A 15,072-nucleotide genomic window follows, 5' to 3' on the forward strand; every position below is an offset into this window, starting at 1 on the left:
AGGACTATAGGTTTGTACCTGTGGGTGTCTCTTGGGAGATACTTCAAGCAAAAATAGTACATCCCAAGCAACATCATTAGGTATAAGGGCCTAATGCTTGCTGAAAGTATAACTAAGGAAGACACCACCTCTGTAGTACATTCCTGCTTTTATCCTCCAGAATTAAGTTCCATTCCTTTTTGTAATTCTAGGGTACGTAGATAGTGCACAGACACTTCTATAATTTTCATGATTAAGGACCACAGTGGACACAATACTGTGGTGTTCTGAGGAAATGAACCTTTTTGTATGGCTTTTAACCAGGGCACTTGTTTGTTGTGTCTGAGGCAAATTGCCTGTCCTTGATGTGTCAGTGTATCACACATGGTCTTTGTATCAGTTTGGGTGACTTTCACAAGTTCAGATAGGAAAAAGTTTTGCGTTGTGATGTTTGAGATGGGGAAGATCTCATTACAACTCTGTCACTCTAACTAGTCTGGTGGAATATCAGTGAGAAATCACTGCTTCGCTCTGGGACGTTTTCAGAACTTGACATTTTAATTTATTCTAATTCTTTTTCATAAATTCCATCATTTTGAGCATAGCTTTAATCTAAATAATTTCCTGGATTATCCTGCCTGTTTTGACAGCAACAATGCATTCATGGTCTCTTGTATTCCATTCCACACTTCTTCATTCTTCACTTCTTTTTACACAGTTTTGTGCTGTAAGTACATTTGTGATTAAAATGGTAAAGCTTTTTTGTTTCTAGAACACAGATCTTGTGTATACAATTACTTGAAAGTTGTATGGTTCAGAGTTGCCCATCAGTAAAGGCTGAAGATGATTTTGCATGACCTTCCCTTTTGCATTTCTTATGCTTAGCAGAATTCACAGTTTGTACATTTGTTATATGCCCCCATTCCTTTGGACACAATACTTACCTATCCAAAAAAGGCCTTTGATCCAAGTTGATGAGCTGAAATCTGAGTAAGTTTTGGTGTGACCTGTAGAAACATGCTTTATCTTCCTTCTCTCAGTGTGGTGATAAGGTTCTGATGGTTTTTCTCGTGTTCTTTTGTTTTTTCCTTTTTCTTTTTTCTCCCACTTTTCCAGTGTTCTATTTAGGTGAGTGTTTTAATTGTTTGAGCCTTTTTTGTTCCTCCAAGAGGACTTCGTTGTTTAAAGAAAAACTCAGACTTGGAGTGCTTTTCAAAGCTTTTGTCAAATTCCATCATATATAAAGTTTGTTTTGCATTTCTGTGAAACCTTTCCATCCATGTGAAATAAATTCATTCCCCAGATGTGTGAGGTAACATTGTACATGCGTGAGGTTGCAGTTTTTATTTGCTGCATTATGTTGTTGAGCTTGTTTGGCTTAAAAAGCAGAAGTGAGCAGTTCTTACAATGTTGTGTGATGGCTGGCCTTTTTCCTTGATTTTGTGCTTTTTTTTGCATGGTAAAAATTCAAACCATTAATTTATGATCTGTCTTTGCTCTTAGGTCCTACATTGCCTCGACAGAATTCACAGCTTCCTTCTCAAGTACAAAATGGTCCATCACAAGAAGAAATGGAAATCCAGAGAAGGTATGGTATTAAAAGTGAACAGCTGTTCAGTTCAAGGAAGTGTTAACTCCTTGAATTATGAGAAAATAAATGTCAAGGACTTAGAACTGCACTTCTGCATGAGAGCAGCATTTGTATGTGCGCAGTTTTCATTAGTGCAGCTCTGTAAATACTTTGTAGCTGGATCCCTTGTTCGTGCTCTCCACCCATTCAAACAATGCAGTTGGAATTGGCCTGTCAGGAAAGAGTTGAAGATCAGAGGGGAAGCCTTGGGAAATTTCACTGCTGTCATTTCCAACCAGGCTAATTAATTTACCAGTGACTGTTGTGTGTTCAGTTTTTGACACTGAAAAAAGCAGCAAGTGAGGAAGGAAGTTTTAGAAGCAGAGAATTGAGTCATCACGAATGACAGGTTTTTTGTCCTGAATGTGGAGGTACTAGATCAGAACATTTATTGGAAATCTTGTTTGCCTTTACAATGTATTCTTTAGCAAAAAACCTTAATTTTCTACTTTTAGTGTATAAATTTATGGAGCCTTCAGCAGTTTAACTTTCAGCTGGAGCAGTGCTGGTTATATCTGTGCTGCCCTGAGTGACTGGTCTGTGTTCCCCATACCAGTTGGTGCTTCCTCCAAGCTAAGCTGTTCCATTCAATTTCTATCGCTGCAGGATATTTTTCAGACTCATAGCATTTCGAACATACAGGGTTTTTTCCATTCCTTTTAATAATCATTATGTGTTGATGGAGTTCCCAATTTCCACAAACTCTGTGGTTGCCATACTCCCTCTTTTGTTTCGTGGCAATATGGAGTGGTGCTGTAGGGTGAGTGTCTGGGTTATGGGTGTATGAAATGGCAAAGCCTTGTAGGACAGTGCTGTCACACTGGGCTAAGTGAAAACAGTAAGACCTTGGGCTGTCCCAAGCACACTGCCTGTGGTGCAATCCTGGATTATTTTACCATCAAAATACTCCCAGGAGATTAGCTGTTCCCTTCCTGAAGGGATGCTGGGAGTGATTTAGGTCACATGCAGAACAGATACAGGCAACAGGAGCCTTGAATAAATGGGAGGTGGTCCAGACTGATGGTGTAAATGCACCCTATAGCTTTTTGTGGTAACTGGAAGAGTGCTTAAACATGTTGGCTCTAATTAGCACTCAGGTTTTTTCTGTTTGCTATTCAGCATTGAGTTTGTTTATGAAAAGGTGAGCAGAACCAGATTGCTAATTTGAGAATAATTCATTTGATAAACTAGCTATGTATGTTGAACAAAGGGTTGACATCAAAATTGGTCATACTTGTCTGTCTCTTTTCTTCTGTGTGTTCTTGAATCTGAGTGGGGATCACTTTATCTGAAAGTTACCTTGTTTAAAAACAAAAAGCAGAAAGCTTATTACAAATTTGTCCGTTTGATGTGTTTATGTGCAAGTTTGCTGTCATGGTAAAAGTCTTTTATGTCTCTTCTTTTGACAGACTTTTAAAAAGCCTTTTTCTTTTGATATTTTTTCTGTCCTACATTAGTGGCTTTTAGTATTTTTATTTCCTGTCTGTTCCTTTAGACGGCTGCATTATCTGAAATGTATAATGCTGAAATACTTTTCAGAGAAGCATTGTAGATAGGCATCTCTTCAGAAAAAGGTGCTGCCCTATATTAAGAGCTCTGAAAGTCTCTTGAAATTTTTGGCATGTGAAGGTCATCCTATCAGATGGCATTCTGTGGCTTTGCTTTTTTGATCAGTGTGCTCTCCTTGTTTCCATTTAATGTCCTCTTTGAAGTCTGGTCCTGGGTTTGATTTGCTGTTCCCTGAAAAAAGGATGGAGCACTGGAATGGGTGTTTACTCATGCTGGTAGACAGATTGTCTGTGGAAAGACTATTGCTGTTTTGTCATTTAGCTTAAGAAGAACATGTAATTTTGCTAAAATCTTTCACAAATGCTTCTTCAGTCTCATTACTCCTGTAACTACATGGCTATAATAAAGTTCAATTAACTCCAAGCTAGAACTTCTCTTCCATAGTAACTGTCTTGCAGCTTTCAGACTGTAAGAACAAGAGTTACTACCATAATGTAGAGAGTAGTAAATAGTTGGGAAGAAAAGGTTTAAGTATATATTACTTTTAACATTTTAACATTTAAAGTGACATTTCCAATCTCAGTAAAGGGTAAAGGCAGTGTGGGAAGACTCGAATCCTGTGGGGAGCAGTAAGACTACAGGGAATGCAAGAAATGGGAATAAATGTTACTGCGTGGGAAGGAACATGGGGTTTGTGATGGATCAGGAGAAAGGCTTTGCCAAGTCTGTGGCTCGTGAAATGTGTGTCTTTTGGGTGGGGGTTTTCTTGAAAATGTGCTTGATAATAGTTGTCTTTGAGTTCTGGTCTCACATCCCTCCTCTTAGGTGTACCTGGATTTAGTAGTGTGTAACTGACTCCCATGTTAAGTGCAGGAAAACATTTTTTTTTTTAAATTATTCTAAGCTGGAGAAAAATATCTGCTTGCATGAAAATTAAAGTTGAAAAAGGGACCCAGTGGAGGTCTAGTCCAACTCTCTGCTCAAAGAAGGACTAATTTCAAAGTTAAATTATGTGGCTTGTAGCTTCAGGATTTTCCTAGGCATAAATAGAAACATTTCTTCAGAAATATTTTGCCAAAGGACTGGCCCGTGAAGAGTGCCATAGTAAAGAGAGCTCTTCAACGGATCTGATGTTTTCCTTTGCTTTTATAACCAGTGTTCAGGAATCTTGGGAAAATTGGGAACTGAAGAGTGAAATTAGATCATTGCCAGCAGAAGTACATTATTTTGGTTCGGAGATTTTTCTCTATTTTAGAAAAGATTTAGATGCCTTACATTTTGGGTAAAAGTGCTAAAGTAGTAATACTACTTTGTTTATTTTGCTGCAGATCTTCTTACTTGAATATTTGTATTGCTTACTGTGCAGTGATACAGTTTCTAAAGCTGCTAGGACCAGATGTGCCATCTGAGACACTGAGGTTTTTATGAGGCCAAGATTACACATAAGATGTAAAGAAATAATATTTTCGGGTGAATTGGTAACTTTAAGAAACCTTAGCACATGGTATGTGCTTTCCCTCTCAGGGAGTACTTGAAGCTAGCTCTAATTTTCCTTAACTTACACTCACTTAAGTACAGTAACAACAAGCTTTAAAACACTCCAGCTTCCATTTTTGATCCTCAAAACTGAGGGGATATTTTGTTCTGTGGGTTGTTTTTCATTTTGCCAGAGAGGTGGCCAGGCAGTGTTTATGAATTCCACTGATTGATAATGAGCCAGCTTCAGTTGACATACGTATTTGTTAATAACTCCAGAGTTACCTCATGTCACAGACCATTTTAAAATACAAGATTAGTTCATGGCATGCCTGTGTGTGCTACTCGTGCATGTAAATTTACCTTCTCTCCCAGCCGTGGTAAATAGATTGGCAGGAGTGTGAGTCACTGAGTTGGTATCTAATATGACACTTGGGAATTTAATGAGTTAATGCTTATAAATAACTTCAAAATGGTCACAGCTTCATAAATAAAGAGAGCAAGAGCTCCAGGATCAGAGGAACTGTACAGATAGGAAGGAATGATGAGGGTGTACAAGCCCCCCACCGTCCCTCAGGGACGTCATGGACCAAAACTTGACCGAATTCTTTCGTAAGTACTCGAAAACATTCCAAGCTTGCAAAATGCAACAGCAGAATATTAGGGCGGGGGGTTGTAATTGTTACATACTTGAAGTTCACTTGCTGCTTCAGTTTGGTTTGTGATGATACCATTAAAGAAAACGTGGGGTGTGCCTGTGCTAGAATGTAGTGTGGACATGGTGTGGTTTTCAGAACATCTTGTGGAAGAGTTCTTAGTTTTAGTGCAAGTACAGAGGCTGACAAGGGTAACAGTTTATTTACTGATAGACTCAAAGGCAAGATTTTTATTTTACAGATTAAAAGCATTTTTTCTGAATTTTGCTAATCTTATTTTTTAACTGCAGTAAAATATTTTTCCCCTTGTAAATGAGTAATTATTACATACTCCTGAGCTTGAAAACATGCGGAAATACTAAAAGAAAAAAACTTGCACCCCACAATTCAGTATCAATTTAGCTATAGTAATTTAAAGGAATGAAAGTTTGCCCATGGCTTTGTGTAGCCTTGTTTCTACTGATTTCTCACAGCCTGTCACCTTTCCCTAGTTACTGGCCAGATGTACAGCTTCCAGTTTTCCTTTGCTTCTGAAATTGTGCCATTTATCCCACAGCTTCTTTCAAGGATGTAGAATTTCTTTAAAAAGCACATGGATTGATTAGATTATAACTTAGAGTTCTAATCTGAGATAGATGTGATTATGATGTAGTGGTTGGCCTTTTGGTTTAGGGTTTGAGTGGTCAGTACAATCAGTTATATGATTGTATTGTGTGTAACTGCATGTTACAGAATTTGCATGATGAAATCAAAAGAATTTTTAATGCCTAAGATACAGGGGTATTTCCCCCCCCCCTTTTTTTTTTTTGCCAATGAAAGGTTTTTCTACTGCTGAGATTCTTCTTTTTTCTAAAATTCCATGAGTACAAGTGTCTTTTTGTGATCTAACTTCTGCCAGGAAAGTTGGTGTTCTGTTAGTTTTAGATGATGTATTGAAAAGATGGAGATGAAGAAAATGAGGCTTAAGGAGGTTTGATGCAAGAGCGTTAATAGATCCCTCAGTCTGTTAGAATTCCTCTATCTAATACATTTCAGGTTTGTAGTTGTCTCTTCATGTCTTTATCGTGGTGGCTGGCTACTAATTTTTGCTTGACTGATGAAACCTAGTTCTTATTACTTCCAGCTAATGCATTTTTAGCTTATAACATAAAAGCTTCTTCTTAAACCTTAAATCCCTTTTGATCAAGGAAATGAAAGCCTGTTAGTTTGACTTTGGTAACAGATAAAGCATAGGACAGTAAACTGGACCCTGACAGTATTTTCTTTGCAAAAGCAGAAAGGATGTTCCTGGGCTTTGGTAAAGCATTTGACAGATATCAAGAGGGAATTTCCTAGTTAATGTGGAAGAGAGGAGCATTAGAACAGGCACCAATGCATGAATGGGACCTGGAACAATCAAATCTGTTTTGGTGTTTTGCTGAACAAAGCAAGTCCTTGCTGCTAATGTGAGTTGAGATACGTAAGAATGAAGGACAACAGGAGGAGTTGGATGATATTGCAGATTTTGATGATCAGAATAGAACGAGAGCTCATAGTAGGCCTCCTGTTTTAGAGGGGAAAGCCACCAACCCATAGATCATACTAGTGTATTGGGAAAATCAAATGGACATTGGAAGTGTTACATGCAATGGTGACTGATCAAGAAGAAGCTGCCTGATCACTGGAAGTAGCTGTAAGGACCTAGATTTGTGCAGTGTTTCAAAATCATGATGCATGTAGTCAATTACTTGCTTATATAATTTTGCATTAAATTAAGTGTAGAGTGTTTGATACAAATTTTTTTTAAAAAACCAAACAAACTGTGATTTGAAACAGTCTCACCTTTCACTGCTGCTTAAAGAACTAGAGATCCACAGCACTGTTCAGACTGGCAGTAATTGTCAGTTCCAGGGCATATACATAAACTCACTTCACAAACCTCTGGCCTTTAACAGTCAGGCTTGGCAGATCTTCTGAGTCCCTGTTTCTTGCTCACTGTACCAAGCTGACTAGGTCTTGTCTGGGTTTCTCTGACACCATGTGCATTATGCTCAGGAAGAAACTGTCCTCACTGTCTAGAACTTGGCAGAAAATAAAGCTAACTTGGTAAGAGTTTTAGAGCAGGAGTTTAGTTTAGATAATGCAAAGTGAAGTTTCTGCAGCTGAGATTGCTTAGGAAGATGCAAAGAGGTTAAATATTGATCACTTCTTCTGAGCTTGTTATTGGTGTATCTGTGTACTTTTTATTTATGAAGATTCTCAGTATGAAGATTCTCAGTCTCTATGGAGGCTGCCTGTGTTTGATGTCAATACAGATTGGAAATTTCCAAGCTGTGGATGTATTTTCTCTTGGTATATGAATTATGAAATTTGGGGGGTGGTGTGTGTTCATTCCATGGTACATAATGTGTAGGCACTGAGATATGTATTCAGTAGGTTTGTGTGACCACACAGGAGAGTGAGCTCTGTGGTAAATGCTGAATTTTGGAGTGGTGAATAAATATTTAATATTAAAGATGGAAGAGCAAGTTTAATGCTGATACTCCGTTTTGATTATTCAGATAAGTTCCTGCAGATTTGAAGGGCAATAACAGACACACTTGCCTGAACTTGTGCAGAAGATGATCAGAGGATTAAACTATTAAAAATCAAGCAAGGAGCTAAGTTCAAAATAACATGTCAGAGCATTTTTTTTTTGCCCTGTAAACAGTTCCAACAGTGATAAAGTAGGTTAGCTGTGTCTGCATCTACTTGTGTTGATGTCCAGAGAGTGTGTGCAGATCCTGGTGATGACAAGGTGGCTGCTCTTCTGTGGAGGACAACGTGCTTCAGATGGAGTTGAGGTCAGCCTGCATCTGGTGCTGGTGCCTGTGGCTCAGCCAGACATTGTGTAGCCTGTTTGCAGCCAGCTGCTCTGTTTGTTGCAGTGACTCAGTGGTGGGAGGAGGAGAACCATCATGTGAGATGTATTCTAGTAAGTAGTGACTGTTGGATTAGATAATGCTATCTGTGCCCACATGCTGGGGCTAACAGCATTTGAGAATAAAACTCAAAACACTGCTGTCTTGTTTGTTGCTCCACAGTTTGAGGCAGGGTTAGAGGAGCTCGGAGCAGCCCCGAAAGCCTGGCTACACTGAGACTCTAAGTTGAACAAGTCAGTTGGTTTGGACTGATGAGCCCAGCTTTAATTGTAGCTGGTAAAATACATTTACTTTTAGAACTTTAGCATAGTAGAGTTATTCCTAGATTTCATGTTTATAAACCTTTAAGAAAAACCCTAGTGAAGCCCAGAAATAAAGATGCATCCACTATTGAATACTTTCTTATAATCACATTTGGTTTCTTATACAGAATGTCTTAATGGTAACTTTCAGAACAGTGAGTGCTGAATATTACTGCAATGTTTAAAGCCAGCAATAGTCTGGCAACCTTCATGTTGCCTTCTGGGTGTCATCCTTGTGTCTCTCTTCTGCCACACCTTGTCATTTTAGAAAAAGTAACAGCACAAGCAAGAAACTATTTTTCAAAAAAAAAGCAAAAAACACCATGTGGGACACAGAAAATCTCTCCTCAATTTTATGATTTTTAAGTCCGCGTTGTTTTTTAATGACTCAAGTGATGGCCTTTGGTGTCATCTTTCAATACACATTAGTGATACATTTCTTTTCTCCCCCATTCTCCTTGTTGTTGTATCTTTAAGCAGACAAAACAGGAATAGTATTCCTATTGATCTTTGAGTGATTTGATGCCCTGCTTTGACACAGTTTTTCTGCCAAACAAGAATGAAATACGAAATTGGCGTGTTTATAAATGATGACTAACAGCTGTCAAATATTATGTATTATCTGCCTGCAGCTGACCTCTTCATTCAGTGTAGCAATTGCTTCAGTAAGGTCTGTTCCTCAAGATACTTTGTTTCCTGCAGGCTTTGTCTTGGATCTTTGTTTTCTACAGTGAGTTTTAAAATTAAATACTTCAAACAAGTTTCTGTTCGTCTTGGAGTGTCTGTCAGCTCAGTGCCTGCCGAATTTGGATGTGATACAAAGATGCTTTCTTACTGTTCATGGAAATACCTCTGTTTTTAATGTATCTGGCTTTGTGACAAGAAGCCTTCCAGGTTTGTGGCTGAACTCTGTTACTCAGGTTGATATATGGGCTTCTCAGTGCAGTTTCCTATCATCTTTTTAGGAAAAAATTTAATGGCTTGATCTCACAGCCAAGAGCAAAGCAAGCTAGTGTTAGAATCCTGAAGATTTATGCAAATGTACAGCACAACTTCCACTTGAGGAAACAAGGTGACCTGCCAGAGCAGGCACCTCTTTGCTTTTGCAAACTGTTTCAGCTCTGGATTTGTAACTTGCAGGGTTTTTTTTTTCTTTTGGTGCCCTTGTGACAGAAGCTCTGAGTTTTGACACAGTGGGGGTTTCTGCATGTTTCAAGGCATCTTTGCTGTGGTGGAAGGAGTCTTTCCACAAATAAAGTAACTGCTGCAGGTGAGCAAAATATGGAGGCTTAGATGTGAAAAGTGTCCCAGAAAGGGACAGTTTCCCTCTGGCTATTAAGTCTGCTCTGAAGCAGAATATTGTTTTACCAGTAAACACTGAAGTTTCTTAATCTACATGAGATCTTTGTCTTCTCTTCAACCTGTATGGTAATGGCCATATTTTAAGAGAATTAACTGAAGATTCCATTCTTTTGATTGACTGTGCTGAGGTCTTTAGCAAAAGAACAGGAGGGTCTCTCAGTCATTCACCTTCAGGAACAGAAGTTAAAAACCCCACCTGTTCCCTTCTGCCTCCCCAATACAGATCAAAAAATAATGGATAGTATTAGTTGGAGATAGCCTCCTAGTTACCCATCACACACACTGGGTTTTGAATGCAGTGGTGCTACTTGCTAAATGGAAAGTGATCTCAGTGTGCATGTGGTGTTGGCTCATTTCATATAATAACAGGAGCTGAGACAGCAGGACTTCTTAATTGTTATTCTTTTTTATGATCAAGAGCAAGCCAGGAAGGCTTTGTGTGTACCTGGGTAAGTAAATTAACTGCAATTGCGTTTTGCAGTTGTTGTGTAGGAGACATTCTGAACACTTTCACCATCACAGAATGTGGGGGGATTTTTTTCAGCAGGGATGCAACAGTGTGTGCTTAATTCTGCTCATTGCATTTTTTTCTCCATGTGTTATTTCAAGAATGTAGTCATGCTCCTGCTGCTTGGCTGCCCAAAGAACTGTAGGATTAATGCTCATATTAAGTCACAAGTTAGTATTGTAAATATGATTCTTTATCCTCAGACAATATTTCCCACTATCTCCTTAACTGGACAAAAGTATAAGGGCAAGAGAGGAAATAATTTTAAAAGCTGATGCAGTATTAAAGTAAGCTGATTAAGAAACACCACCACAAAAAAAAAATAACCAAGAGCCTCCCCCCAAAACACCCCAAAGTGAAGTTTCCCAAAATGCTTTTGACATGAAGCTAATTAAAATCCACAAAGAAAGTGCCATGAATAGTCTCTGTGGTAAAGCTAGCAGCTATTCTGAGATTCTGAAGTTGGCTCTGAATCTAAACATGAGTAACAGTACCTTGTGTGTGTGACTGACATGTATAGTTTTACAGCAGTCTCAGCTATTTAATGTAAATTAGCTCTTAGATTTAGTAATTCACACTTCCAAAATAGTTAGAATAATCGCATTGCCTTTTCATAACAAGCATTTCATTATGAGACAGCTTTTTGGGGCATTTTGAGTACCTCTTCAGCTTTTTCTGAAGTTGTCCTGGTGGCCAGATGTGCTTTGTAAGGCTGAAGGATTTTCAGGTATTGCTTTCACAGGGTTCTTGAACTACAAGTCTTGTCATTCAGATGTACTTTAATTGACGTGTGATGACTCTCCTTAATCTATTAATGCTTTTGTCTAATACAATTTTGATCTCTGACAAAATTTTAAAATAAAATTATACTATCTATTGCTAGCTAAACAAAACCAGAGGGATTTCATGCTTTTTCTTTTTTTTTTTTTAAATAATCAGATGTGGTTTTACTCTTTTTAAGCTACCCACTGTAACACTTGCTAAGAGTGTGTAGCTTATGGAATTCTTAAGTTGTGTTAAAGCAACTTGATTGCATTACTGGCATTCTGATCTCCTTGTGCACCTTTTGGTTTGCTATTCAAAACATTTACTAAAATTGTTAAAATGGCAGTGCAAATGTAGTGAGGTGTGTTTTTTTGATTTTTTTGTTGTTGTTGTTTGCTTATTGTTTTGGTTTCTTTTTTTTTTTTCTTTGTTGACAAAGGGATGCTTCAGTGACATATAATGAGAAATTACTCTCAACAATGGTGTATTTAATCTCGTATGTATGAGATATGTTTGCAAGGTATTTTGCTGCCCTCTCTTGGTAGAGCATTTGTATTGTAAGCAAAGTGCTTAGCTTTGTTCCTGCCAAAAAAGTCTGGGTTTTTTCCTTTTATTTCCTGAAGAAATGGAAAATGAGGATTCTTTTACAAAAAAAGTGAAGTGTGAAATACTGAGCCGCTCAATATTTATGAAATAATGAGTACTTTTTCATTCAGCTGTTGTGTGGATGAAAGTTGTTCTCACTGTCTTTCATCTAGATCTTATTAGGTAGCCAGCACAGTTTGATAGTGTTCATTGCCAATTGAAATAGTTTTTGCTTCAGATTAAGTTTGAACACCTATAGATGCATTTTGTTACGACACAAACCCTTCTGGGCCAGGCTGAACACCTGGAATACTTCCCTCTGCTGCTCTCCCATCCTCTGGGCATCTCTTGGTTCAACAGCTTCTGCATGATGCTATTTCTGTTTTCTAAATGATTTCCCATGGTTGTTTTTTTTTTTTTCCTGTGAGCTTTTTCCTGCTCTTTCTTTGAATCACCCTGGCAAGGAGTTCCATAGCTCATCTGCTTGGTGTGCAGAGGTGCTCTTTTCTTTTGAGCTTTGCTCTCATTAGTTGCACTGAGTCTTTCCTCCCAGCTGTTGTAAAGGGATGTCCTCATCACCGAGGATTTTGTACAGCTCCAGTTGTCTTTCCCAGAATGCAGAATTCCAGCTTTTAAAATTATTTTTAGATGGAAAGTGTTTGGTGCATTTGATCACAGTGTTGTCGCTCTTCGAATCTTTTCAGTTCTGCTGTTCTCCCTGTTTTGAGATGGGAGCAGGGATGCAGGGATTGTGAGGCAGGATGGTGCTATTTCTGTACTGCTCTGTAATCCTTTCTTGATGTCTAGCATCTGGTTGATGTTTTGGAACAGAACACATCAGTGAATGGATGTTGTTGCAGAACTGCCTGTTGTAACCCTAATATCTCACCTCTGAGCCAACAGGCAACTCAAAGTCCAGCACTTTGTGTATGAATTTAGCAGATATTTCTCTCTCTCTCCCTTGCTTCACTTCAGCTGAGTTTTATTTGCCAATTTTATTCCCAGCTTAGGTGGAATTAGAAGATCCATCAGTAGTTCTTCATAATCGGCCATCATCCTTGCTATCCTAAATATCTTAACATTACTAAGGAGCTTTATGAGGAGCACCTTGCTGCTTCTTTTCCAGGTTGCTTATGAAAATATGAAATGGCAGAGCTCTTGGTATGGCTTATTGCAAAACAGCCTTGGCAATGCTGCCCTTGTGTGAGGAGTGACCTATATTGAGCTTCTATTTCTGTAAAGAAATGAAGAACTTAAGCAAAAGAAATTTTCTGGCAGTTGCTTGATGTGTTGTTAAACCCAGGGAATTGATACCTTCCAGTATTATAAACTAAATATAACGTGAAATGTTTATGATCCCAAATGCCATATCTCCATTTTAGTTTTAGGATGAACAGAGTGTACATTTCTAGGTAGAATATGCTCACTTCTGGCAAATGAATGCAGAAGAATGACGAAAATAAACAAAGCTGCTTTGGAGTCTGTCAGTGTTGTTTTCTGCTCTGAACAGCCTTTTAGCTACAAACGTGTATCCACCTCTCCTTTCCAAAAAAAAAAAAAAAAAAAAAGAAGAATTTTAACATGACCAAGCTGAAGTTAGCCTTGATGAAAACCCTGTTTTCCTCTAATAATAGATTTCATCTGGGGGGGGAAAAAGAGCACATAGTAAAATTAGTTTTGTACAGCACAAGCAAAAATGTAACATCAAAAATATTTTTAATACGTCTTGGAGCTTAAATTTCTGTGGTTTATATTATATTCTCTTAATATTTATATAAATCCTCTACTGGTTCCAAATATGTATGGGTCAATCACCAGAGTTTTTAGTGGACTTCAGAGGCTAAAAATCAGGCATTTAACAAGCTGAGTTGCAGCTCTGATTTCATAGTGACTGCTCTTACGGCTTTGTTATATGGCTGAGGGAAGAACTGGTAGAGGAGCAGAACTGATTTTTTGCTTCTGATGGGTAAATGAGTTGAGTAGTGAAAAAAGTCCTTTTGTTGTGCATAACTGGAACTTACTTGGTTAAAGCAATTACGAAATTTCAATATTCATAATTTTTTTTTGTTTCTAAAGGAAAAGCAGTGGTCTGAAAACTGGATGGACTTCAGTAACAGTTGTTCATGGGCTGGAGTTTGCAGTTATGCTGGTATTGTCTGGGCATGAAAAGGAGTGAAACACCTGAAGTTCCTTTCCAGAATTCAGTCCTTACGACTCTACACATACATATTATTGCCAATGACTGTCCAAATTAAATTGCCCAGTGGCATAGTATAGAAAGCACACATCTGGTAGCTTGAGGTGTCAAAATTCAGGTCTTCTCTCTGCTTTCTAGTTAAGAGCTGACTGTGCTTTGTATTTGTTGAAAAGCTGTCATCAGTTTGCATCTGAAACATGGCAGAAAAAATGGCTTTGTGCTTTATAGACAAGATTTTCTTTCTAACTGTCAGATTGTTTTTGGAAACAAGAATTCAAATAGAGAACAACAACTAGCAACATTTTCAGTGTTATGTACTGACAGGAACATACTGGCCACAGCTGGGAGGAAGATATGCCTAATTTTCATTTTAGCAGTTAGTTATCCCCAAGAGATGAAAAAGCTTTGAAAATCAAAAAGCTGTATTTTATTTAAAAGAGATATCTTTTTAAAAGCCCTAAAAAACCCTCAAGAAAATGTAAAACAAGTTGAGAAGAAAGGATCAAAAAGGTGGTATATAGCTTTTCCCACTGTATTTTTTTTTTTCAGGAAAGTCCTTTCAGCCAACCCAGTGGCTTTGGCAGAGAATTTTGCGAGGTTTCTTCTTACCCTTAGGATATTTCCACTGCCTGGCTTTTACTTGTTTTCCTCCTCTTCATGTCTTCCCTCTCTCTGCTTTGCTTTGCAAAGACTCCCATGAGCTGGAAACCCTGCCAGCTCTCTGCAGTGTTTCCTTGGCTGCTGCACCCTGGATTTTTTTGACTCTGTCCAGTTTTCCTGTGCCTTCAGGGTGTTCCCATGTTGTTGCCAGTTCAGCTGTGTGCGCGTGTTACTATGCAAGTGGAGATGGACACGTGCATTTTGATTCTTATGTAAAATTTGGATAAATTCTACCTGATTAGTTAATCCGAAAACCACCATTTATTTGGGGGTGTTGGTTTTTTTTTATGAGTATTTTTGTTGCTTCTATTTCACTGTACTTCTATTCACTGCTTGGAGTATAAAATACCATGCAAAGAACAAATGTAACTCCATATCCCAAACTGGGAAGATTGTATCAGGTAGTAAATTAGCAGCATCAGCTTTCTATTCTTACCTCTTGAAGGCTGTCTCTCAGAATGTTAAGAGGAAATCGGATATGTGATTCTTTTTACTGTAAACATAATAAACTATTATCCAGCTCAGAAAAATGACATGTTAGAA

At 38.2% G+C, this 15,072-nt stretch overlaps 1 protein-coding gene across 8 annotated transcripts in view; it reads left to right on the forward strand.

Moving 5' to 3' along the window:
• The window catches only part of ENAH (ENAH actin regulator), a 90,640-nt gene that overhangs the window by 56,003 nt on the left and 19,565 nt on the right, over positions 1-15,072 (forward strand). For 6 of the 8 annotated variants that reach the window (XM_032103363.1, XM_032103365.1, XM_032103367.1 and 3 more), the window contains one exon: positions 1,483-1,567. In XM_032103363.1, the coding sequence (XP_031959254.1) occupies positions 1,483-1,567 (85 nt within the window). Of the gene's footprint in view, positions 1-1,095; positions 1,108-1,482; positions 1,568-15,072 lie in introns of all 8 variants that reach the window. The other 2 variants (XM_032103362.1, XM_032103364.1) reach the window with 1 other exon arrangement.

The sequence above is a fragment of the Corvus moneduloides genome, chromosome 3 (assembly GCF_009650955.1).
Source record: "Corvus moneduloides isolate bCorMon1 chromosome 3, bCorMon1.pri, whole genome shotgun sequence".
Lineage (NCBI taxonomy): Eukaryota > Metazoa > Chordata > Aves > Passeriformes > Corvidae > Corvus > Corvus moneduloides.